Below are 27,908 nucleotides of genomic sequence, written 5' to 3'. Positions count from 1 at the left end.
CTGGCTCTGTGGAATGTTACCTATAGATCTAGGTTAGTGCAGGACAGTGACATTACACCTGGCTCTGTGGAATGTTACCTAAAGATCTAGGTTAGTGCAGGACAGTGACATTACACCTGGCTCTGTGGAATGTTACCTATAGATCTAGGTTAGTGCAGGACAGTGACATTACACCTGGCTCTGTGGAATGTTACCTATAGATCTAGGTTAGTGCAGGACAGTGACATTACACCTGGCTCTGTGGAATGTTACCTATAGATCTAGGTTAGTGCAGGACAGTGACATTACACCTGGCTCTGTGGAATGTTACCTATAGAGCTTCCATTAGTGCAGGACAGTGGCATTACACCTGGCTCTGTGGAATGTTACCTATAGATCTCGGTTAGTGCAGGACAGTGACATTACACCTGGCTCTGTGGAATGTTACCTATAGATCTAGGTTAGTGCAGGACAGTGACATTACACCTGGCTCTGTGGAATGTTACCTAAAGATCTAGGTTAGTGCAGGACAGTGACATTACACCTGGCTCTGTGGAATGTTACCTATAGATCCTAGGTTAGTGCAGGACAGTGACATTACACCTGGCTCTGTGGAATGTTACCTATAGATCTAGGTTAGTGCAGGACAGTGACATTACACTGGCTCTGTGGAATGTTACCTATAGATCTAGGTTAGTGCAGGACAGTGACATTACCTGGCTCTGTGGAATGTTACCTATAGAGCTCAGTTAGTACAGGACAGTGGCATTACACCTGGCTCTGTGGAATGTTACCTATAGATCTCGGTTAGTGCAGGGACAGTGACATTACACCTGGCTCTGTGGAATGTTACCTATAGATCTAGGTTAGTGCAGGACAGTGACATTACACCTGGCTCTGTGGAATGTTACCTGGAGATCTAGGTTAGTGCAGGACAGTGACATTACACCTGGCTCTGTGGAATGTTACCTATAGATCTAGGTTAGTGTGACAGTGACATTACACCTGGCTCTGTGGGATGTTACCTATAGATCTAGGTTAGTGCAGGACAGTGACATTACACCTGGCTCTGTGGAATGTTACCTATAGATCTAGGTTAGTGCAGGACAGTGGTATTACACCTGGCTCTGTGGAATGTTGCCTATAGATCTCGTTAGTGCAGGACAGTGGTATTACACCTGGCTCTGTGGAATGTTACCTATAGATCTAGGTTAGTGCAGGACAGTGACATTACACCTGGCTCTGTGGAATGTTGCCTATAGATCTAGGTTAGTGCAGGACAGTGACATTACACCTGGCTCTGTGGAATGTTGCCTATAGATCTAGGTTAGTGCAGGACAGTGACATTACACCTGGCTCTGTGGAATGTTGCCTATAGATCTAGGTTAGTGCAGGACAGTGACATTACTCCTGGCTCTGTGGGATGTTACCTATAGATCTCGGTTAGTGCAGGACAGTGATATTCCACCTGGCTCTGTGGGATGTTACCTATATCTAGGTTAGTGCAGGACAGTGACATTACACCTGGCTCTGTGGAATGTTACCTATAGATCTAGGTTAGTGCAGGACAGTGACATTACACCTGGCTCTGTGGAATGTTACCTATAGATCTAGGTTAGTGCAGGACAGTGACGTTACTCCTGGCTCTGTGGAATGTTACCTATAGATCTAGGTTAGTGCAGGACAGTGACATTACACCTGGCTCTGTGGAATGTTACCTATAGATCTAGGTTAGTGCAGGACAGTGACATTACAACCTGGCTCTGTGGGATGTTACCTATAGATCTCGGTTAGTGCAGGACAGTGACATTACACCTGGCTCTGTGGGATGTTACCTATAGATCTCGGTTAGTGCAGGACAGTGACATTACACCTGGCTCTGTGGAATGTTACCTATAGATCTAGGTTAGTGCAGGACAGTGACATTACACCTGGCTCTGTGGAATGTTACCTATAGATCTAGGTTAGTGCAGGACAGTGACATTACACCTGGCTCTGTGGAATGTTACCTATAGATCTAGGTTAGTGCAGGACAGTGACATTACACCTGGCTCTGTGGAATGTTACCTATAGATCTAGGTTAGTGCAGGACAGTGACATTACACCTGGCTCTGTGGAATGTTACCTATAGAGCTCGGTTAGTGCAGGACAGTGGCATTACACCTGGCTCTGTGGAATGTTACCTATAGATCTCGGTTAGTGCAGGACAGTGACATTACACCTGGCTCTGTGGAATGTTACCTATAGATCTAGGTTAGTGCAGGACAGTGACATTACACCTGGCTCTGTGGAATGTTACCCTAAAGATCTAGGTTAGTGCAGGACAGTGACATTACACCTGGCTCTGTGGAATGTTACCTATAGATCTAGGTTAGTGCAGGACAGTGACATTACACCTGGCTCTGTGGGATGTTACCTATAGATCTAGGTTAGTGCAGGACAGTGACATTACACCTGGCTCTGTGGAATGTTACCTATAGATCTAGGTTAGTGCAGGACAGTGGTATTACACCTGGCTCTGTGGAATGTTGCCTATAGATCTCGGTTAGTGCAGGACAGTGGTATTACACCTGGCTCTGTGGAATGTTACCTATAGATCTAGGTTAGTGCAGGACAGTGACATTACACCTGGCTCTGTGGAATGTTACCTATAGATCTAGGTTAGTGCAGGACAGACATTACACCTGGCTCTGTGGAATGTTGCCTATAGATCTAGGTTAGTGCAGGACAGTGACATTACACCTGGCTCTGTGGAATGTTGCCTATAGATCTAGGTTAGTGCAGGACAGTGACATTACTCCTGGCTCTGTGGGATGTTACCTATAGATCTCGGTTAGTGCAGGACAGTGTTATTACACCTGGCTCTGTGGGATGTTACCTATAGATCTAGGTTAGTGCAGGACAGTGACATTACACCTGGCTCTGTGGAATGTTACCTATAGATCTAGGTTAGTGCAGGACAGTGACATTACACCTGGCTCTGTGGAATGTTACTAGGTTAGTGCAGGACAGTGACATTACTCCTGATCTATAGATCTAGTTAGTGCAGGACAGTGACATTACTCCTGGCTCTGTGGAATGTTACCTATAGATCTAGGTTAGTGCAGGACAGTGACATTACACCTGGCTCTGTGGAATGTTACCTATAGATCTAGGTTAGTGCAGGACAGTGACATTACACCTGGCTCTGTGGAATGTTACCTATAGATCTCAGGACAGTTTAGTGCAGGACAGAGCTGGCATTACACCTGGCTCTGTGGAATGTTACCTATAGATCTCGGTTAGTGCAGGACAGTGACATTACACCTGGCTCTGTGGGATGTTACCTATAGATCTAGGTTAGTGCAGGACAGTGACATTACACCTGGCTCTGTGGAATGTTACCTAAAGATCTAGGTTAGTGCAGGACAGTGACATTACACCTGGCTCTGTGGAATGTTACCTATAGATCTAGGTTAGTGCAGGACAGTGACATTACACCTGGCTCTGTGGGATGTTACCTATAGATCTAGGTTAGTGCAGGACAGTGACATTACACCTGGCTCTGTGGAATGTTACCTATAGATCTAGGTTAGTGCAGGACAGTGGTATTACACCTGGCTCTGTGGAATGTTGCCTATAGATCTCGGTTAGTGCAGGACAGTGGTATTACACCTGGCTCTGTGGAATGTTACCTATAGATCTAGGTTAGTGCAGGACAGTGACATTACACCTGGCTCTGTGGAATGTTACCTATAGATCTAGGTTAGTGCAGGACAGTGACATTACACCTGGCTCTGTGGAATGTTGCCTATAGATCTAGGTTAGTGCAGGACAGTGACATTACACCTGGCTCTGTGGAATGTTGCCTATAGATCTAGGTTAGTGCAGGACAGTGACATTACTCCTGGCTCTGTGGGATGTTACCTATAGATCTCGGTTAGTGCAGGACAGTGATATTACACCTGGCTCTGTGGGATGTTACCTATAGATCTAGGTTAGTGCAGGACAGTGACATTACACCTGGCTCTGTGGAATGTTACCTATAGATCTAGGTTAGTGCAGGACAGTGACATTACACCTGGCTCTGTGGAATGTTACCTATAGATCTAGGTTAGTGCAGGACAGTGACATTACTCCTGGCTCTGTGGAATGTTACCTATAGATCTAGGTTAGTGCAGGACAGTGACATTACACCTGGCTCTGTGGAATGTTACCTATAGATCTAGGTTAGTGCAGGACAGTGACATTACAACCTGGCTCTGTGGGATGTTACCTATAGATCTCGGTTAGTGCAGGACAGTGACATTACACCTGGCTCTGTGGGATGTTACCTATAGATCTCGGTTAGTGCAGGACAGTGACATTACACCTGGCTCTGTGGAATGTTACCTATAGATCTAGGTTAGTGCAGGACAGTGACATTACACCTGGCTCTGTGGAATGTTACCTATAGATCTAGGTTAGTGCAGGACAGTGACATTACACCTGGCTCTGTGGAATGTTACCTATAGATCTAGGTTAGTGCAGGACAGTGACATTACACCTGGCTCTGTGGAATGTTACCTATAGATCTAGGTTAGTGCAGGACAGTGACATTACACCTGGCTCTGTGGAATGTTACCTATAGAGCTCGGTTAGTGCAGGACAGTGGCATTACACCTGGCTCTGTGGAATGTTACCTATAGATCTCGGTTAGTGCAGGACAGTGACATTACACCTGGCTCTGTGAATGTTACCTATAGATCTAGGTTAGTGCAGGACAGTGACATTACACCTGGCTCTGTGGAATGTTACCTAAAGATCTAGGTTAGTGCAGGACAGTGACATTACACCTGGCTCTGTGGAATGTTACCTATAGATCTAGGTTAGTGCAGGACAGTGACATTACACCTGGCTCTGTGGGATGTTACCTATAGATCTAGGTTAGTGCAGGACAGTGACATTACACCTGGCTCTGTGGAATGTTACCTATAGATCTAGGTTAGTGCAGGACAGTGGTATTACACCTGGCTCTGTGGAATGTTGCCTATAGATCTCGGTTAGTGCAGGACAGTGGTATTACACCTGGCTCTGTGGAATGTTACCTATAGATCTAGGTTAGTGCAGGACAGTGACATTACACCTGGCTCTGTGGAATGTTACCTATAGATCTAGGTTAGTGCAGGACAGTGACATTACACCTGGCTCTGTGGAATGTTGCCTATAGATCTAGGTTAGTGCAGGACAGTGACATTACACCTGGCTCTGTGGAATGTTGCCTATAGATCTAGGTTAGTGCAGGACAGTGACATTACTCCTGGCTCTGTGGGATGTTACCTATAGATCTCGGTTAGTGCAGGACAGTGATATTACACCTGGCTCTGTGGGATGTTACCTATAGATCTAGGTTAGTGCAGGACAGTGACATTACACCTGGCTCTGTGGAATGTTACCTATAGATCTAGGTTAGTGCAGGACAGTGACATTACACCTGGCTCTGTGGAATGTTACCTATAGATCTAGGTTAGTGCAGGACAGTGACATTACTCCTGGCTCTGTGGAATGTTACCTATAGATCTAGGTTAGTGCAGGACAGTGACATTACACCTGGCTCTGTGGAATGTTACCTATAGATCTAGGTTAGTGCAGGACAGTGACATTACAACCTGGCTCTGTGGGATGTTACCTATAGATCTCGGTTAGTGCAGGACAGTGACATTACACCTGGCTCTGTGGGATGTTACCTATAGATCTCGGTTAGTGCAGGACAGTGACATTACACCTGGCTCTGTGGAATGTTACCTATAGATCTAGGTTAGTGCAGGACAGTGACATTACACCTGGCTCTGTGGGATGTTACCTATAGATCTAGGTTAGTGCAGGACAGTGACATTACACCTGGCTCTGTGGAATGTTACCTATAGATCTCGGTTAGTGCAGGACAGTGATATTACACCTGGCTCTGTGGGATGTTACCTATAGATCTCGGTTAGTGCAGGACAGTGATATTACACCTGGCTCTGTGGGATGTTACCTATAGATCTAGGTTAGTGCAGGACAGTGACATTACACCTGGCTCTGTGGAATGTTACCTATAGATCTAGGTTAGTGCAGGACAGTGACATTACACCTGGCTCTGTGGAATGTTACCTATAGATCTAGGTTAGTGCAGGACAGTGACATTACTCCTGGCTCTGTGGAATGTTACCTATAGATCTAGGTTAGTGCAGGACAGTGACATTACACCTGGCTCTGTGGAATGTTACCTATAGATCTAGGTTAGTGCAGGACAGTGACATTACAACCTGGCTCTGTGGGATGTTACCTATAGATCTCGGTTAGTGCAGGACAGTGACATTACACCTGGCTCTGTGGGATGTTACCTATAGATCTAGGTTAGTGCAGGACAGTGGTATTACACCTGGCTCTGTCGAATGTTACCTATAGATCTAGGTTAGTGCAGGACAGTGGTATTACACCTGGCTCTGTCGAATGTTACCTATAGATCTAGGTTAGTGCAGGACAGTGACATTACACCTGGCTCTGTGGAATGTTACCTATAGATCTCGGTTAGTGCAGGACAGTGACATTACACCTGGCTCTGTGGAATGTTACCTATAGATCTAGGTTAGTGCAGGACAGTGACATTACACCTGGCTCTGTGAATGTTACCTATAGATCTAGGTTAGTGCAGGACAGTGGTATTACACCTGGCTCTGTCGACACCTGGCCTATAGATCTAGGTTAGTGCAGGACAGTGACATTACACCTGGCTCTGTGGAATGTTACCTATAGATCTAGGTTAGTGCAGGACAGTGACATTACACCTGGCTCTGTGGAATGTTGCCTATAGATCTAGGTTAGTGCAGGACAGTGACATTACACCTGGCTCTGTGGAATGTTACCTATAGATCTAGGTTAGTGCAGGACAGTGACATTACTCCTGGCTCTGTGGAATGTTACCTATAGATCTCGGTTAGTGCAGGACAGTGACATTACACCTGGCTCTGTGGATGTTACCTATAGATCTAGGTTAGTGCAGGACAGTGACATTACACCTGGCTCTGTGGAATGTTACCTATAGATCTCGGTTAGTGCAGGACAGTGACATTACACCTGGCTCTGTGGAATGTTACCTATAGATCTAGGTTAGTGCAGGACAGTGACATTACACCTGGCTCTGTGGAATGTTACCTATAGATCTAGGTTAGTGCAGGACAGTGACATTACACCTGGCTCTGTGGAATGTTACCTATAGATCTAGGTTAGTGCAGGACAGTGACATTACACCTGGCTCTGTGGGATGTTACCTATAGATCTAGGTTAGTGCAGGACAGTGACATTACACCTGGCTCTGTGGAATGTTACCTATAGATCTAGGTTAGTGCAGGACAGTGACATTACACCTGGCTCTGTGGAATGTTACCTATAGATCTAGGTTAGTGCAGGACAGTGACATTACACCTGGCTCTGTGGAATGTTACCTATAGATCTAGGTTAGTGCAGGACAGTGACATTACACCTGGCTCTGTGGAATGTTACCTATAGATCTAGGTTAGGCAGGACAGTGACATTACACCTGGCTCTGTGGAATGTTACCTATAGATCTAGGTTAGTGCAGGACAGTGACATTACACCTGGCTCTGTGGAATGTTACCTATAGATCTAGGTTAGTGCAGGACAGTGACATTACACCTGGCTCTGTGGAATGTTACCTATAGATCTAGGTTAGTGCAGGACAGTGACATTACACCTGGCTCTGTGGAATGTTGCCTATAGATCTAGGTTAGGCAGGACAGTGACATTACACCTGGCTCTGTGGAATGTTACCTATAGATCTAGGTTAGTGCAGGACAGTGACATTACACCTGGCTCTGTGGAATGTTACCTATAGATCTAGGTTAGTGCAGGACAGTGACATTACACCTGGCTCTGTGGAATGTTGCATATAGATCTAGGTTAGTGCAGGACAGTGACATTACACCTGGCTCTGTGGAATGTTGCCTATAGATCTAGGTTAGTGCAGGACAGTGACATTACACCTGGCTCTGTGGAATGTTACCTATAGATCTAGGTTAGCTATAGAATGGAACAAGCTCATCTTGTTTCAACAGAAATAGCAGGACAAAGGTAAGTGCCGGTTGCTGGGTAGGTGGTCTTTCTCTTTATTTGAAAAACATCCTTCGGGAATATAAACAAACTGATTCCTTACATGTCTTTATATCCTGCTGTAGTTAATTCATGTCAAAGGGTGTGTCCCAAAATGGCAACCCATCCCCCTATACAGTGCACTACTATTTAACCAGGACCCATAGGGCTCTGGTCAACCGCAGTGCACTATGTAGTGAATAGGGTGTGATGTGGGACACATTCAAAACCCATATGGCCATAACAGGTGGGAGGTCTTGGGGTCGTCCTACAGTGTTGACATGTCTCTAACACACAACACCCTCACAACGGCCTCCTATATAGCAAGGCAGCAAGACCACTGATAGGTTTAAGGACTGGATTGGTTATTGCTTTCAACTATCAAGTCCTCTTAGATTTAAGGCCAGGAAGGGAAGGAAGCTATGCATGTATGAAACAGTCACAGTAGGTTGATGTTGCCCCTAACAACTGATACAGGGTCACATCTTTTCTCAACTCCCGAATGATTAAGGTTTGGGCTGGGTGTAGAGTCACCTGATCCTAGATCTGTGGTTAGAGACAACCATATAATTAGAATGAGTAGAAAGGAAATCCACATTCAAGTCAATGATGCCATAATGTTCTACGCATTCTATTCTATGATGCCAACTTCAACCTGGAGCAGGCCCAGTCCCTTGTCTTCTACTCTTCCCGCCCCCTGTCCCCTTCAGAGCCAGCCGTTGGTGGAGAAGTCCAGTCTAAGCTGCTGTGATTCGGCCTCTGAGAGCGGTTGAAGAGGAGAGCGACAGGTGCCACCGTTGTAACCAAACCACTCCATCGCCTGCTTGAGAGCGGGAACGCCAAACTTCCTGGTCACCTAGCAACAAAGAGTGGAGTGGATGGGGGTTATTTAGGGCTATGTAGGTTCACTCAAAGCTGTGCTGGACTCTATGTCAACTCTTGTGCAGGGTTACATAGGGTTTATGTAGCTTGACTTACAGCAGTGTTGGGCTCTATGTCAACTCTTATGTAGGGTTACATAGGGTTTATGTAGCTTGACTTACAGCAGTGTTGGGCTCTATGTCAACTCTTATGTAGGGTTGCATAGGGTTTATGTAGCTTGACAACTCTTATGTAGGGTTGCATAGCAGTGTTGGGCTCTATGTCAACTCTTATGTAGGGTTACATAGGGTTTATGTAGCTTGACTTACAGCAGTGTTGGGCTCTATGTCAACTCTTATGTAGGGTTGCATAGGGTTTATGTAGCTTGACTTACAGAAGTGTTGGGCTCTATGTCAACTCTTATGTAGGGTTACATATGGTTTATGTAGCTTGACTTACAGCAGTGTTGTGCTCTATGTCAACTCTTATGTAGGGTTGTATAGGGTTTATGTAGCTTGACTTACAGCAGTGTTGGGCTCTATGTCAACTCTTATGTAGGGTTACATAGGGTTTATGTAGCTTGACTTACAGCAGTGTTGGGCTCTATGAGGCGCTGCTGCAGAACACTGGCTTCTTCCCACCGTCCCGACACACACAGCTGCTCCAGCTCACACACCTCACGCCCCAGCACGTTGGCAAGCGCACACACACCGCCCACACAACCTGCAACACACACACACACACACACACACACAGTATTAGCTGGGTCCTTTTAAAGGGACTACTAGTCAGTATTATTGATCTGAAACACAGCTTTAACACTCACACGTGACCTGCTCCTTCATATTCCTACAATTTGACAGGTTATGGAAGCATATCTAACTGTAATGATTGGCAGTTGGGCCCTGGACCGTTGTGGTTTGTGTGTGTGTGTGTGTGTGTGTGACTGACATCCGTTATAATTTCCTCAAATATGCGTTTTGATTGACAGCCATATGACACACCCCTTCCTTCAGCATCCTGAGGTAGATGAAGGAGCTCTGGATCTCAACAACGCAGACACACACACCAGATAACACATACACGAATGCACAATACGTACTGTACACACATGCAGTACAGACACACCCACACAGTACAGACACACGGTGCACACACACCCACACAGTACATACACACAGTACAGACACACAATACAGACACACCCACACAGTACATACATACAGTACAGACACACAATACAGACACACCCACACAGTACAGACACACAGTACAGACACACAATACAGACACACCCACAGAGTACATACATACAGTACAGACACACAATACAGACACACCCACACAGTACAGACACACAGCACAGACACACAATACAGACACACCCACACAGTACAGACACACCCACACAGTACAGACACACAGTACAGACACACAATACAGACACACCCACACAGTACAGACACACAGTACAGACACACCCACACAGTACAGACACACAGTACAGACACACAATACAGACACACCCACACAGTACAGACACACAATACAGACACACCCACACAGTACAGACACACAATACAGACACACCCACACAGTACAGACACACAGTACAGACACACAATACAGACACACCCACACAGTACAGACACACAATACAGCCACACCCACACAGTACAGACACACAGTAATCAAATCAAATCAAATCAAATTTATTTATATAGCCCTTCGTACATCAGCTGATATCTCAAAGTGCTGTACAGAAACCCAGCCTAAAACCCCAAACAGCAAGCACAGGTGTAGAAGCACGTGGCTAGGAAACACTCCCTGTACTAAACTGCCAAAACCTAGGAAGAAACCTAGGAAGAAACCTAGAGAGGAACCAGTACAGACACACAATACAGACACACCCACACAGTACAGACACACAATACAGACACACCCACACAGTACAGACACACAGTACAGACACACAATACAGACACACCCACACAGTACAGACACACAATACAGACACACCCACACAGTACATACATACAGTACAGACACACAATACAGACACACCCACACAGTACAGACACACAGCACAGACACACAATACAGACACACCCACACAGTACAGACACACCCACACAGTACAGACACACAGTACAGACACACAATACAGACACACCCACACAGTACAGACACACAGTACAGACACACCCACACAGTACAGACACACAGTACAGACACACAATACAGACACACCCACACAGTACAGACACACAATACAGACACACCCACACAGTACAGACACACAATACAGACACACCCACACAGTACAGACACACCCACACAGTACAGACACACAGTACAGACACACAATACAGACACACCCACACAGTACAGACACACAATACAGCCACACCCACACAGTACAGACACACAGTACAGACACACAATACAGACACACAATACAGACACACCCACACAGTACAGACACACAGTACAGACACATCCACACAGTACAGACACACAATACAGACACACCCACCAGATCCCAGTCACATAATATTAGTCATCCTGTACTTGAGCTCCTCCTCTCTGCAGATCATCTATATTACTGCTCCTTATAGGACACATCACTGTACTATATTACTGCTCCTTAAAGGACACATCACTGTACTATATTACTGCTCCTTATAGGACACATCACTACACTCTGTACTATATTACTGCTCCTTATAGGACACATCACTGTACTATATTACTGCTCCTTATAGGACACATCACTGTACTATATTACTGCTCCTTATAGGACACATCACTGTACTATATTACTGCTCCTTATAGGACACATCACTACACTCTGCACTATATTACTGCTCCTTATAGGACACATCACTGTACTATATTACTGCTCCTTATAGGACACATCACTGTACTATATTACTGCTCCTTATAGGACACATCACTGTACTATATTACTGCTCCTTATAGGACACATCACTGTACTATATTACTGCTCCTTATAGGACACATCACTGTGTACTATATTACTGCTCCTTATAGGACACATCACTGTACTATATTACTGCTCCTTATAGGACACATCACTGTGTACTATATTACTGCTCCTTATAGGACACATCACTACACTCTGTACTATATTACTGCTCCTTATAGGACACATCACTGTACTATATTACTGCTCCTTATAGGACACATCACTACACTCTGTACTATATTACTGCTCCTTATAGGACACATCACTGTACTATATTACTGCTCCTTATAGGACACATCACTGTACTATATTACTGCTCCTTATAGGACACATCACTGTGTACTATATTACTGCTCCTTATAGGACACATCACTGTACTATATTACTGCTCCTTATAGGACACATCACTGTCTGTACTATATTACTGCTCCTTATAGGACACATCACTACACTCTGTACTATATTACTGCTCCTTATAGGACACATCACTGTACTATATTACTGCTCCTTATAGGACACATCACTACACTCTGTACTATATTACTGCTCCTTATAGGACACATCACTGTACTATATTACTGCTCCTTATAGGACACATCACTACACTCTGTACTATATTACTGCTCCTTATAGGACACATCACTGTACTATATTACTGCTCCTTATAGGACACATCACTACACTCTGTACTATATTACTGCTCCTTATAGGACACATCACTGTACTATATTACTGCTCCTTATAGGACACATCACTGTACTATATTACTGCTCCTTATAGGACACATCACTACACTCTGTACTATATTACTGCTCCTTATAGGACACATCACTGTACTATATTACTGCTCCTTATAGGACACATCACTGTACTATATTACTGCTCCTTATAGGACACATCACTGTACTATATTACTGCTCCTTATAGGACACATCACTGTACTATATTACTGCTCCTTATAGGACACATCACTACACTCTGTACTATATTACTGCTCCTTATAGGACACATCACTGTACTATATTACTGCTCCTTATAGGACACATCACTACACTCTGTACTATATTACTGCTCCTTATAGGACACATCACTACACTCTGTACTATATTACTGCTCCTTATAGGACACATCACTACACTCTGTACTATATTACTGCTCCTTATAGGACACATCACTGTACTATATTACTGCTCCTTATAGGACACATCACTAACTCTGTACTATATTACTGCTCCTTATAGGACACATCACTACACTCTGTACTATATTATTGCTCCTTATAGGACACATCACTACTCTGTACTATATTACTGCTCCTTATAGGACACATCACTACACTCTGTACTATATTACTGCTCCTTATAGGACACATCACTACACTCTGTACTATATTACTGCTCCTTATAGGACACATCACTGTACTATATTACTGCTCCTTATAGGACACATCACTACACTCTGTACTATATTACTGCTCCTTATAGGACACATCACTACACTCTGTACTATATTACTGCTCCTTATAGGACACATCACTACACTCTGTACTATATTACTGCTCCTTATAGGACATCACTACACTCTGTACTATATTACTGCTCCTTATAGGACACATCACTACACTCTGTACTATATTACTGCTCCTTATAGGACATCACTACACTCTGTACTATATTACTGCTCCTTATAGGACATCACTACACTCTGTACTATATTACTGCTCCTTATAGGACATCACTACACTCTGTACTATATTACTGCTCCTTATAGGACACATCACTACACTCTGTACTATATTACTGCTCCTTATAGGACACATCACTACTCTGTACTATATATTACTGCTCCTTATAGGACACATCACTACTCTGTACTATATTACTGCTCCTTATAGGACACATCACTGTACTCTATTCCCCCGCTGTAAACTCATCATCTCTGTATACCCGTCTCAAGACCCACTGGTCAATGCTTATTTATAAAACCCTCTTAGGCCTCACTCCCCGCTATCTGAGATATCTACTGCAGCCCTCATCCTCCACATACAACACCCGTTCTGCCAGTCACATTCTGTTAAAGGTCCCCAGAGCACACACATCCCTGGGTCGCTCCTCTTTTCAGTTCGCTGCAGCTAGCGACTGGAACGAGCTGCAACACACACTCAAACTGGACAGTTTTATCTCAATCTCTTCATTCAGAGACTCAATCATGGACACTCTTACTGACAGTTACAGCTGCTTTGTGTGATGAAATGTTGTCTCAACCTTCTTGCCCTTTGTGCTGTTGACTGACCAATGTTTGTACACCGTTTTGTGCTGCTGCCATGTTGTATTGGTACCATGCTGTGTTGTCATGTGTTGTTGTCTTAGGTCTGTCTTTATGTAGTGTTGTGTTGTCTCTTTTGTCGGGATGTGTGTTTTGTCCTATATTTTTATTTAATTTATTTAAAAAATGTAAATCCCAGCCCCCTGTGCCCACAGGAGGCCTTTTGGTAGGTCATTGTAAATAAGACTTTGTTCTTAACTGACCTACCTAGTTAAATAAAATAATCTATATTACTGACACAGAGAGAGACACAGAGAGAGATACATAGAGAGACACATAGAGAGAGAGAGACACATACATACTCGTACACTTCCACAATGAAAAAAATGTACTGAGCAAATGTCAAATTGGCTTTTTTAAATTACCGTACAACAGACCATGTATTCACCCTGCACACCCTAATTGACAACCAAACAAACCAAAACGAAGGCAAAGTCTTCTCATGCTTTGTTGATTTCAAAAAAGCCTTTGACTCAATTTGGCATGAGGGTCTGCTATACAAACTGATAGAAAGTGGTGTTGGGGGTAAAACATACAACATTATAAAATCCATGTACACAAACAACAAGTGTGCTGTTAAAATTGGCAAAAAACACACACATTTCTTCACACAGGGTCGTGGGGTTAGACAGGGATGCAGCTTAAGCCCCACCCTCTTCAACATATATATTAACGAATTGGCGCGGGCACTATAAAAGTCTGCAGCACCCGCCTCACCCTACTAGAATCCGAAGTCAAATGTCTGCTGTTTGCTGATGATCTGGTGCTTCTGTCACCAACCAAGGAGGGCCTACAGCAGCACCTAGATCTTATGCACAGATTCTGTCAGACCTGGGCCCTGACAGTAAATCTCAGTAAGACCAAAATAATGGTGTTCCAAAAAAGGTCCAGTCACCAGGACCACAAATACAAATTCCATCTACTGTTGTCCTAGAGCACACAAAAAACTATACATACCTTGGCCTAAACATCAGCGCCACAGGTAACTTCCACAAAGCTGTGAACGAACTGAGAGACAAGGCAAGAAGGGCATTCTATGCCATCAAAAGGAACATAAATTTCAACATACCAATTAGGATTTGGCTAAAAATACTTGAATCAGTCATAGAGCCCATTGCCCTTTATGGTTGTGAGGTCTGGGGTCCGCTCACCAACCAAGACTTCACAAAATGGGACAAACACCAAATTGAGACTCTGCCGCAGAATTCTGCAAAAATATCCTCTGTGTACAACGTAGAACACCAAATAATGCATGCAGAGCAGAATTAGGCCGATACCCACTAATTATCAAAATCCAGAAAAGAGCCGTTAAATTCTATAACCACCTAAAAGGAAGCGATTCCCAAACCTTCCACAACAAAGCCATCACCTACAGAGAGATGAACCTGGAGAAGAGTCCCCTAAGCAAGCTGGTCCTGGGGCTCTGTTCACAAACACAAACACACCCTACAGAGCCCCAGGACAGCAGCACAATTAGACCCAACCAAATCATGAGAAAACAAAAAGATAATTACTTGACACATTGGAAAGAATGAACAAAAAAACAGAGCAAACTAGAATGCTATTTGGCCCTAAACAGAGAGTACACAGCGGCAGAATACCTGACCACTGTGACTGACCCAAAATTAAGGAAAGCTTTGACTATGTACAGACTCAGCGAGCATAGCCTTGCTATTGAGAAAGGCCGCCGTAGGCAGACATGGCTCTCAAGAGAAGACAGGCTATGTGCTCACTGCCCACAAAATGAGTTGGAAACTGAGCTGCACTTCCTAACCTCCTGCCCAATGTATGACCATATTAGAGAGACATATTTCCCTCAGATTACATAGATCCACAAAGAATTTGAAAACAAATCCAATTTTGAAAAACTCCCATATCTACTGGGTGAAATTCCAGTGTGCCATCAGAGCAGCAAGATTTGTGACCTGTTGCCACGAGAAAAGGGCAACCAGTGAAGAACACGCACCATTGTAAATACAACCCATATCTATGCTTATTTATTTTATCTTGTGTCCTTTACCATTTGTACATTGTTAAAACACTGTATATATATATATATATAATATGACATTTGTAATGTCTTTATTGTTTTGAAACTTCTGTATGTGTTAATTTTTATTGTTTATTTCACTTTATATATTATCTACCTTACTTGCTTTGGCAATGTTAACACATGTTTCCCATGCCAATAAAGCCCTTGAATTGAATTCAGACAGACAGACAGACAGACAGACAGACAGACAGACAGAGACAGACAGAGAAAGACGACAGACAGAGACAGACAGACAGATGGGGAGACAGACAGACAGGGGAGAGAGACAGAGGGGGAGAGAGACAGAGGGGGAGAGAGACAGAGGGAGAGAGACAGAGAGAGAGAGACAGAGGGTGAGAGAGACAGAGAGAGAGAGAGAGAGAGAGAGAGAGACAGCTCTGTAGGACAGATACTGTATAATACTGAGACAGTATAATCTGACAAAGAGAACGATTCATTAGTCATTACTCTACATACTCTATTATCTCTATCCCCTAAGGTTTTCACATAGTCATACCTATCTGCAGTACAAAGTGGGTTGGTTCTAGCTAGCGTAGGAGAGAAGTGATGTTTAGTACCCTACACCCTGTGATGTAACGCTACGTGATTACCAGAAAGGGAATTGAGATGGTCAATGTCAGTTCCAAGTTCTAGGTTCTACGTTTGTGGTTCTTAAATTCTACATCGTGGGTTCTAGATTCTAAGCTATAGGGTCTGTGTGTCAGGTTCTAAGTTCTTACCCACGGAATACGCCGCCATAAGGAACCCAGCGGAACCCGCCAGAACCTGAAAATCCTGTGGCTTCGTTTTGTGAACGATCAGAGCGATCCTGGTGATCTGAGGAACGACAGGAGAAAAACCCAGGGATGTAAAAGGAGAGAAACACAGTGGGATGCGTCCCTACAGGCCCTGGTCAACTGTAGTGCACTATATAGGGAATAGGTTAGCATTTGGGATGCCGACAGCATGTTCTCCCCATCCCTCCTCCCTGCTGTCAGGATGAGGACTGTTGAAAGGAGGAGCAGTAGGCCAGTAGTACCAAACAACTCTCATCGCTAACGACTGAAAAATAAACAGAGAGAGAGAGAGAATGGAACGAGGAACGAGGGTTTTGACAGGTGAGAAGAGATACTTCAAAAGAGGAGATGAAGGGAGTTTTCTATGCAATATTCATCCCTCTCTGTTTTTGTTTTATTCTCATGTCAGTCAAGACATGAACCACCGTTTCCAAATAAACCTGAAATGCTGCGATGTTCAAAGGATAGAAAAACGTGAACGACACCCACACACACAGTGGGAAAACCCACAGGGGAAGTCTGAGCAACCATCAGTCAGTCTAATCACTTGCAACAAGTCAGCACGGTCGGTAACTGATCCATCAATCAATCAATCAATCAATCGTGTGTGTGTGTGTGTGTGTGTGTGTGAGGACTCACGTCTCCTCCGCTGTCCTTGAGTCCCAGTATGTTAGGGTGTTGGGCCAGTCTCACCACAGCATCAACAGGGAGGTCAAGACCTGTGTTAGCCGGGACACTGTACAGAACTACTGGTACTGGACTACAGTCTGCCACCTGCAGGGGGGGACAGAGAGACAACACCGGGACCAAACAACCCCCGGCACAGGCCATAGAGTCAGAATAATTATGTATCTATTGAATTCCATTTCTATGGTACAGACTGCATGGGTTCAGAACAGAACTATGACATATATATTATGACATGTGGTATATATTATATATTATGACATGTGGTATATATTATATATTATGACATGTGGTATATATTATATATTAAGGCATGTGGTATATATTATATATTAAGGCATGTGGTATATATTATATATTATGACATGTGGTATATATTATATATTAAGGCATGTGGTATATATTATATATTAAGGCATGTGGTATATATTATATATTATGACATGTGGTATATATTATATATTAAGGCATGTGGTATATATTACATATTAAGGACAATACAGTGCCACTGACACGGCCTGCAACTGAAACATGCGGTCTCTCCTTCACTGCAGCCGTATATATTATATATTAAGGTGGTTAAAACATTTAAACGTGTATATACCCTTAAGGCTGCAGGCCCAGACGGCATCCCCAGCCACGCCCTCAGAGCATGCGCAGACCAGCTGGCTGGTGTGTTTATGGACATATTCAATCAATCCCTATACCAGTCTACTGTTCCCATATGCTTCAAGAGGGCCACCATTGTTCCTGTTCCCAAGAAAGCTAAGGTAACTGAGCTAAACGACTACCGCCCCGTAGCACTCACTTCCGTCATCATGAAGTGCTTTGAGAGACTAGTCAAGGACCATATCACCTCCACCCTACCTGACACCCTTGACCCACTCCAATTTGCTTAACGCCCAAATAGGTCCACAGACGACGCAATCTCAACCACACTGCACACTGCCCTAACCCATCTGGACAAGAGGAATACCTATGTGAGAATGCTGTTCATCGACTACAGCTCGGCATTTAACACCATAGTACCCTCCAAGCTCGTCATCAAGCTCGAGACCCTGGGTCTCGATATTATATGTGCAACTGGGTACTGGATTTCCTGACGGGCCGCCCCCAGGTGGTGAGGGTAGGCAACAACATCTCCACCCCGCTGATCCTCAACACTGGGGCCCCACAAGGGTGCGTTCTTAAGCCCTCTCCTGTACTCCTTGTTCACCCACGACTGCGTATATATTATAACGCACGCCTCCAACTCAATCATCAAGTTTGCAGACGACACAACAGTGGTAGGCTTGATTACCAGCAATGGTATATATTAGACGGCCTACAGGGAAGAGGTGAGGGCCCTCGGAGTGTGGTGTCAGGACAATAACCTCACACTCAACGTCAACAAAACTAAGGAGATGATTGTGGACTTCAGGAAACAGCAGAGGGAACACCCCCCTATCCACATCAATGGAACAGTAATGGAGAGGGTAGTAAGTTTTAAGTTCCTCGGCATACACATCACAGACAAACTGAATTGGTCCACTCACACAGACAGCATCGTGAAGAAGGTGCAGCAGCGCCTCTTCAACCTCAGGAGGCTGAAGAAATTCGGCTTGTCACCAAAAGCACTCACAAACTTCTACAGATGCACATACGAGAGCATCCTGGCGGGCTGTATCACCGCCTGGTACGGCAACTGCTCCGCCCACAACCGTAAGGCTCTCCAGAGGGTAGTGAGGTCTGCACAACGTATCACCGGGGGCAAACTACCTGCCCTCCAGGACACCTACACCACCCGATGTTACAGGAAGGCTACAAAGATCATCAAGGACAACACCCACCCGAGCCACTGCCTGTTCACCCCGCTATCATCCAGAAGGCGAGGTCAGTACAGGTGCATCAAAGCTGGGACCGAGAGACTGAAAAACAGCTTCTATCTCAAGGCCATCAGACTGTTAAACAGCAACCACTAATATTGAGTGGCTGCTGCTAACACACTGACTCAACTCCAGCCACTTCAATAATGGGAATTGATGGGAAAGGATGTAAAATATATCACTAGCCACTTTAAACAATGCTACCTAATATAATATTTACATACCCTACATTATTCATCTCATATGTATACGTATATACTGTACTCTATCATCTACTGCATCCTTATGTAATACATGTATCACTAGCCACTTTAACTATGCCACTTTGTTTACATACTCATCTCATATGTATATACTGTACTCGATACCATCTACTGTATCTTGCCTATGCTGCTCTGCACCATCACTCATTCATATCTTTATGTACATATTCTTTCTCCCCTTATACACAGTGTAAGAAATTAGTTTTGGAATTGTTAGTTAGATTACTTGTTGGTTATTACTGCATTGTCGGAACTGGAAGCACAAGCATTTCGCTACACTCGCATTAACATCTGCTAACCATGTGTATGTGACAAATAAAATTTGATTTGAGGCATGTGGTATATATTATATATTAAGACATGTGGTATATATTATATATTAAGACATGTGGTATATATTATATATTAAGACATGTGGTATATATTATATATTAAGACATGTGGTATATGTTATATATTAAGTTCGTGGTATATATTATATATTAAATGTTGTTAAGACATGTGGTATATATTAAGACATGTGGTATATATTATATATTAAGACATATATTATATATTAAGACATATATTATATATTAAGACATGTGGTATATATTATATATTAAGACATGTGGTATATATTATATATTAAGACATGTGGTATATATTATATATTAAGACATGTGGTATATATTATATATTAAGACATGTGGTATATATTATATATTAAGACATGTGGTATATATTATATATTAAGACATGTGGTATATATTATATATTATGACATGTGGTATATATTATATATTATGACATGTGGTATATATTATATATTATGACATGTGGTATATATTATATATTATGACATGTGGTATATATTATATATTAAGACATGTGGTATATATTATATATTAAGACATATTATATATTAAGACATATGGTATATTTAATATATTAAGACATGTGGTATATATTATATATTAAGACATGTGGTATATATTATATATTAAGGCATGTGGTATATATTATATATTAAGGCATGTGGTATATATTACATATTAAGGCATGTGGTATATATTATATATTAAGACATGTGGTATATATTATATATTGTGGTATATATTATATATTAAGACATATATTATATATTAAGACATATATTATATATTAAGACATATATTATATATTAAGACATGTGGTATATATTATATATTAAGACATGTGGTATATATTATATATTAAGACATGTGGTATATATTATATATTAAGACATGTGGTATATATTATATATTAAGACATGTGGTATATATTATATATTAAGACATGTGGTATATATTATATATTAAGACATGTGGTATATATTATATATTAAGACATGTGGTATATATTATATATTAAGACATGTGGTATATATTATATATTAAGACATGTGGTATATATTATATATTAAGACATGTGGTATATATTATATATTATGACATGTGGTATATATTATATATTAAGACATGTGGTATATATTATATATTAAGACATGTGGTATATATTATATATTAAGACATATTATATATTAAGACATATGGTATATTTAATATATTAAGACATGTGGTATATATTATATATTAAGGCATGTGGTATATATTATATATTAAGACATGTGGTATATATTATATATTAAGACATGTGGTATATATTATATATTAAGACATGTGGTATATATTATATATTAAGACATGTGGTATATATTATATATTAAGACATGTGGTATATATTATATATTAAGACATGTGGTATATATTATATATTAAGACATGTGGTATATATTATATATTAAGACATATGGTATATATTATATATTAAGACGTGGTATATTTTGTAATGACCCTGGGTTTATAAGCACGGATATCGACTCTGCCACTGGAGCATGCATTTGCGGCACAGTCGATAGCGCACTGGACTTCTGGCTAGAAGGTTGAGGGTTCGAGACCTGCTCCCAGCTGTTTCATTACAATATTAAGACATATGTTATACACTACCGTTCAAAAGTTTGGGATCACTTAGAAATGTCCTTGTTAATTGAAAGAACAGCACATTTTTAGCCATTAACATAACATCAAATTGATCAGAAATACAGTGTAGACATTGTTAATGTTGTAAATGACTATTGTAGCTGGAAATGGCCGATGTTTTATGGAATATCTACATAGGCGTACAGAGGCCCATTATCAGCAACCATCACTCCTGTGTTCCAGTGGCATGTTGTGTTAGCTAATCCAAGTTTATCATTTTAAAAGGATAATTGTGCATTAGAAAACCCTTTTTCAATTATATTAGCACAGATGAAAACTGTTGTTCTGATTAAAGCAGCAATAAAACTGGCCTTCTTTAGACTAGTTGAGAATCTGGAGCATCGGCATTTGTGGGTTTGATTACAGGCTCAAAATGGCCAGAAACAAAGACCTTTCTTCTGAAACTCTTCAGTCTATTCTTGTTCTGAGAAATGAAGCCCATTCCATGTGAGAAATTCCCAAGAAACTGAAGATCTCGTACAACGTGGTATACCACTCTGTCACGCCTTGGTCTTAGTATTTTGTGTTTTAGTTAATTAGTTGGTCAGGCCAGGGTGTGACATGGGTTTATTGTTTGTTGTAATTCTTAGTGTTTTTTTTTAGCTTATTAGGATTGTGGCTGATTAGGGGTGTGTGTTGCATAGGTTTGGCTGCCTGAGGCGGTTCTCAATCAGAGTCAGGTGATTCTCGTTGTCTCGGATTGGGAACCGTATTTAGGTAGCCTGGGTTTCACTTTGTATTTCGTGGGTGATTGTTCCTGTCTCTGTGTTAGTGTTCACCAGACAGGCTGTATAGGTTTTTCACGTTCCGTTTGTTGTTTTGTTATTTCATGTATCGTCATTTGTTCTATTAAAGAACATGAGTAACCAACACGCTGCATTTCGGTCCGACTCTCTTTCGACAAATGAAGAACGCCGTTACACACTCCCTTCACAGCGCAAACTGACTCTAACCAGAATAGAAAGAGGAGTGGGAGGCCCCGGTGCACAACTGAGCAAGAGGACAAGTACATTAGAGTGTCTAGTTTGAGAAACAGACGCCTCACAAGTCCTCAACTGGCAGCTTCATTAAAAAGAACCCGCAAAACAACTGTCTCAATGTCAACAGTGAAGAGGCGACTCCGGGATGCTGGCCTTCTAGGCAGAGTTCCTCTGTCCAGTGTCTGTGTTATTTTGCCCATCTTAATCTTTTATTTTATTTCGCCAGTCTGAGATATGGCTTTTTCTTTGCAACTCTGCCTAGAAGGCCAGCATCCCAGAGTCACCTCTTCACTGTTGACGTTGAGACTGGTGTTTTGCGGGTACTTTTTAATGAAGCTGCCAGTTGAGGACATGCCAAGCGGCCCAAACTGCTGCATATACCCTGACTCTGTGTGCAATGAACGCAAGAGAAGTGGCAGAAAGGCATTGATGTTTAAGGTATATTCGTGCAACGATTGTGCTTTTTTCCCGCAAATGCACTTTTGTTAATTCATCATCCGTTTGGCGAAGTAGGCTGTGATTCGATGTTTATTTAACAGGCACCGCATTGATTATATGCAATGCAGGACAAGCTAGTTAACCTGGTAATATCATCAACCATCTGTAGTTAACTAGTGATTATGTGAAGATTGATTGTTTTTTATGAGATAAGTTTAATGCTAGCTATGCAACTTACCTTGGCTCCTTGCTGCACTTGTGTAACAGGTGGTCAGCCTGCCACACAGTTTCCCCGTGGAATGCAATGTAATCGGCGTCCAATAATGCTGATCACCGGTTGTTATGAAAACTTGAAATCGGCCCTAATTAATCGGCCATGCCTATTAATCAGTCGACCTCTATTAGAGAGGACAGCTGTTTTGTGTGAAGAATAAGAAGTAGTAGAAGTACAAGTAGTAGTAGAAGAAGTAGAAGTAGTAGTAGAAGTAGTAGTAGAAGAAGTAGAAGTAGTAGTAGAAGTACAAGTAGTAGTAGAAGTAGTAGAAGTAGTAGTAGTAGAAGTATAAGTAGTAGTAGAAGAAGTAGTAGTAGACGAAGTACAAGTAGTAGTAGACGAAGTATAAGTAGTAGTAGACGAAGTATAAGTAGTAGTAGAAGAAGTAGAAGTAGTAGAAGTAGTAGTAGAAGAAGTAGTAGAAGTAGCAGAAGTAGTAGTAGAAGAAGTAGTAGAAGTAGCAGAAGTAGTAGTAGAAGAAGTGGTAGAAGTAGCAGAAGTAGTAGTAGAGGTAGCAGTAGTAGAAGAAGTAGTAGAAGTAGAAGAAGTAGTAGAAAAATCAGCTGACCTGTGTGAAGTGGTGAACCAGCGCCCTGCTGTCCATCATGCCCTTGTAGAAGCATGGCGTTACCACGAGAACCAGGTCTGCCCCCGCCCCCGCCATCCTCTCTGTCATCACTACCGTAGCTTTGGTGGCTGAGGGGGAGGGGGGACAGGGGAGAGAGGGGGGAAAGCGAGGGAGGGATCAGAAGGAATGAGGGACAGAAAGGAGAAGAAAGGATAAAGACGGAGAGAGCGAGATGGGAGAGAGAGAGAGAGAGAGAGAGATGGGAGAGAGAGAGATGGGAGAGAGAGAGAGAGAGAGATGGGAGAGAGAGAGGGAGAGAGAGATGGGAGAGATGGGAGAGAGAGGGATCAGAAGGAATGAGGGACAGAAAAAAGAAGGATAAAGATGGAGAGAGCGAGATGGGAGAGAGAGAGAGAGATGGGAGAGAGAGAGAGAGAGATCAGAAGGAATGAGGGACAGAAAAAAGAAGGATAAAGATGGAGAGAGCGAGATGGGAGAGAGAGAGATGGGAGAGAGAGAGAGAGAGAGATCAGAAGGAATGAGGGACAGAAAAAAGAAGAAAGGATAAAGATGGAGAGAGCGAGATGGGAGAGAGAGAGATGGGAGAGAGAGAGAGAGATCAGAAGGAATGAGGGACAGAAAAAAGAAGAAAGGATAAAGATGGAGAGAGCGAGATGGGAGAGAGATGGAGAGAGAGAGAGAGAGAGAGGGGAGAGAGAGAGAGAGAGAGAGAGAGAGAGAGAGCAGAAGAGAATCAGAAGGAATGAGGGACAGAAAAAAAGAAGAAAGGATAATGACGGAGAGAGCGAGATGGGAGAGAGAGAGATGGGAGAGAGAGAGAGAGAGAGAGAGATGGGAGAGAGAGAGAGAGAGAGAGAGAGAGAGCGAGAGAGAGAGAGAGAGATGGGAGAAAAGAAAAGGAGAGAGAAAGAGATTTATTCAGATCCATGTTTACAACACTATTCAAGTCCATTAAAGGGCTTTATTGGCATGGGAAACATATCATTACAGTGCCACAGCAAGTGAAGTAGATAATAGAATAGAAATAAACGAGGGAAACATTATGCTCTAAAAGTTTTAAAAGAACATAGACATTTCAAATGTTATATTACTGTCTATGTACTGTGTTGTAACATCTCTAGGTAGGCTAAGTGCACCATGTTAATGTCATGTTGTAACCTATACAATATAGGAAAGTGGCCATCCTTTTCAGTAGTTAACACTGGTGCATTACAGGGGCATGATGTGGTAGCAATGACTATACAGCCCAATAAAAGTTTGTGTTATTGGGTTTATTGGACAACCATTATCAGCCAATAAAACCGCATGATATTAATACCTCTCATAGCCCAGCTATAGAGTTAAGTGTCTCCTGAAATAGTCAAAATCACAGTATTCACACTTCGCACATGAACACATTTTGGCTGTAAAATTTGGTAGCCATCTTTCATATGGTTCCTATAGGTGGTCATCGGTCAGTTACATTAATGAGAGTCACATGGTCTCCTTCTCTGTCACACACTCACACAGGGCCTTACATTCACATCCGGATCCTGCCATGACCAGCTTGTCTGTGGGCAGTGCCAGTCTGACCCTCCTCACCACCTCTACCCTCTCCTCCTCCGTCAGGTACGGGTACTCTCCATTAGAGCCCTGCACCACCAGACCTGGAACACAGAACACCATCATGTTTGCACCAATCAATCTTATGGCTTGGGGGTAAAAACTGGGGTGAAAACTGTCGAGAAGCCTTTTTGTCCTAGACTTGCCATGCGGTAGTAGGGAGAACAGTCTATGACCGGGGGCTTTGACCATTTTTAGGGCCTTCCTCTGACACCGCCTGGTGTAGAGGTCGTGGATGGCAGGCAGCTTAGCCCCAGTGATGTACTGGGCTGTTCGCACTACCCTCTGTAGTGCCTTGCGGTCAGAGGCCGAGCATCACTGCCTGGTACAGCAATTGCTCGGCCTCCTAGACTTGATTGTGTACGGCCCAGTACATCCCTGGGGCAAAGCTGCCTGCCATCTCTACTATTGCATGGCAAGAGGTACCGGAGTGCCAAGTCTAGGACAAAAATGCTTCTCAACAGTTTTTACCTTTAAGCCATAAGACTCCTGAACAGGTAATAAAATGGCTACCTGGACCCTTTTGCATTGTGTGCCTCCCCCCAATCCCTCTTTTACGCTACTGCTACTCTCTGTTCATCATATATGCATAGTCACTTTAACCATATCTACATGTACATACTACCTCAATCAGCCTGACTAACCGGTGTCTGTATATCGCCTTGCTACTTTTATTTTCAAATGTCTTCGTACTGTTGTTTTATTTCTTTACTTACACACACACATAACTTTTTCGCAATATTGGTTAGAGCCTGTAAGTAAGCATTTCACTGTAAGGTCTACCTACACCTGTTGTATTCAGCCCACGTGACAAATAAACTTTGATCCAAGTCGTGAAAGAACAGCGCCTAGCCCTGAAACGTCAGTATACAGGAAAACGCGACTGACCGTGGGAATCGGCCAGAGGTCACCAAACACCCTCCACTGGGGACTATACTAATATATTGTACCTTGCCTGCAAACGTGCACCTCTGTGGGACCTTGCCCCTGGGCCTGGCCCCTAACCAAATGAACTGACTGACCGTCTATATGACAAACACGAGGCCACCTACACGACCACCGTACTACCTTCTCAACGCAATATATAGGTTTAATTGTGACAATTAGGCTATAGGCTACTGTTAGGACACTTTCGTCGGGAAACGCAATATCTTTAGACTACATGGACTAATATGCATACAAAATAATTACATGTATGATCTTCTGATCATGTCGTCTTCATTTTCATAATTCATTTCGATTTGCAAAGAAGACTTGAACCATGATAAACCAGGATAAAGTCATTGCAGAAAATACTTTATAAATTGTAATTACCTTTGAAAGGAATCTTTGCATACTTCTGCAGGTTTTCATCCAGTTTCTGATAGTCCACGTCCTCTTTCTGAGTGAACGGCGTGGCTATTGGCGGGTAGATCCCCCCGATGTCCACTCTCTGTCCAGCCGCCGCGCTTTGGGTTCGGCTCTGGGTCCTAGTTGGCTTCCACAGCACAGAGGCACCACGTCTACACACTGCTGGACCGACAGTTCGGAGAGTTTTGACACCGAACATTGTGTCAAATGGAACGGCGGTATTCCGGCTGCAGAAGCGGGTGGGTTGACAAGGTACGGTGGCCGACACCAACAGATGTTGCACAGACTATGCCAGCCCAGTTAATATGCAACGACGCTCTCTAAATATTGACAAAAAGTTCAGGGGGTTTGACATTTTGCCAGCTTTGGAAATCAGGTGTCCTTCCTCGGCGAGTCTAGTAATACAGAACGTTACCCATGTTTATTCTATGCGCTACAGGGCGAGGTGTGCGCTCCCAAGAATATAGGCCGAAACGCTCCAAAGTTGCCGATCTCTATACACTTTCAGTTCAATATCACTATTCGGACATTCTCATTTGCACATTGAATTAAGACATACCGGTGAATAAAATAGTTGCATTTCAGTGGAGTGTAGGACCTAAGCAACTTTCAATCTGGTTAGGCTGCAGCGCAGGCTTGCTTCAGTTTTGGCAGAGATGAAGAGGTAAAGAGAGGCCCAACTCGGCGGAAAGTCGGTCTCCCTCCAGCAGGTGACGTTTTTTCGCA

The 27,908-nt window shown here is 42.8% G+C and overlaps 1 protein-coding gene across 1 annotated transcript; it reads right to left on the bottom strand.

The window, feature by feature from the left end:
* Positions 1 to 8,075: 8,075 nt before the first annotated feature.
* On the bottom strand, positions 8,076 to 27,908 carry LOC135530600 (4-hydroxy-2-oxoglutarate aldolase, mitochondrial-like). The gene is made up of 7 exons (XM_064958899.1): positions 27,147 to 27,908; positions 25,748 to 25,876; positions 24,210 to 24,337; positions 17,732 to 17,866; positions 17,036 to 17,132; positions 9,539 to 9,672; positions 8,076 to 8,944 (listed from the first exon to the last, which is right to left on the bottom strand). Exons 1-7 carry the CDS (start codon positions 27,379 to 27,381, stop codon positions 8,795 to 8,797), a joined length of 1,008 nt encoding a protein of 335 aa, XP_064814971.1. The 5' UTR covers positions 27,382 to 27,908; the 3' UTR covers positions 8,076 to 8,794.

This window comes from Oncorhynchus masou, unplaced genomic scaffold, assembly GCF_036934945.1.
Source record: "Oncorhynchus masou masou isolate Uvic2021 unplaced genomic scaffold, UVic_Omas_1.1 unplaced_scaffold_1391, whole genome shotgun sequence".
In the NCBI taxonomy this organism is placed as follows: domain Eukaryota; kingdom Metazoa; phylum Chordata; class Actinopteri; order Salmoniformes; family Salmonidae; genus Oncorhynchus; species Oncorhynchus masou.
This window is presented reverse-complemented; position numbering and strand designations above follow the sequence as displayed.

Excerpts from the sequence above, each read along its gene's own strand:
- LOC135530600 (XM_064958899.1), bottom strand. The coding sequence starts at position 27,381 with ATGTTCGGTGTCAAAACTCTCCGAACTGTCGGTCCAGCAGTGTGTAGA. Across the intron at positions 9,673-17,035 it reads TATGGCGGCGTATTCCGTGG|GTTGTGTGGGCGGTGTGTGT; the intron begins GTAAGAACTTAG and ends TGTGTGTTGCAG. Across the intron at positions 8,945-9,538 it reads TCATAGAGCCCAACACTGCT|GTGACCAGGAAGTTTGGCGT; the intron begins GTAAGTCAAGCT and ends CTTTGTTGCTAG.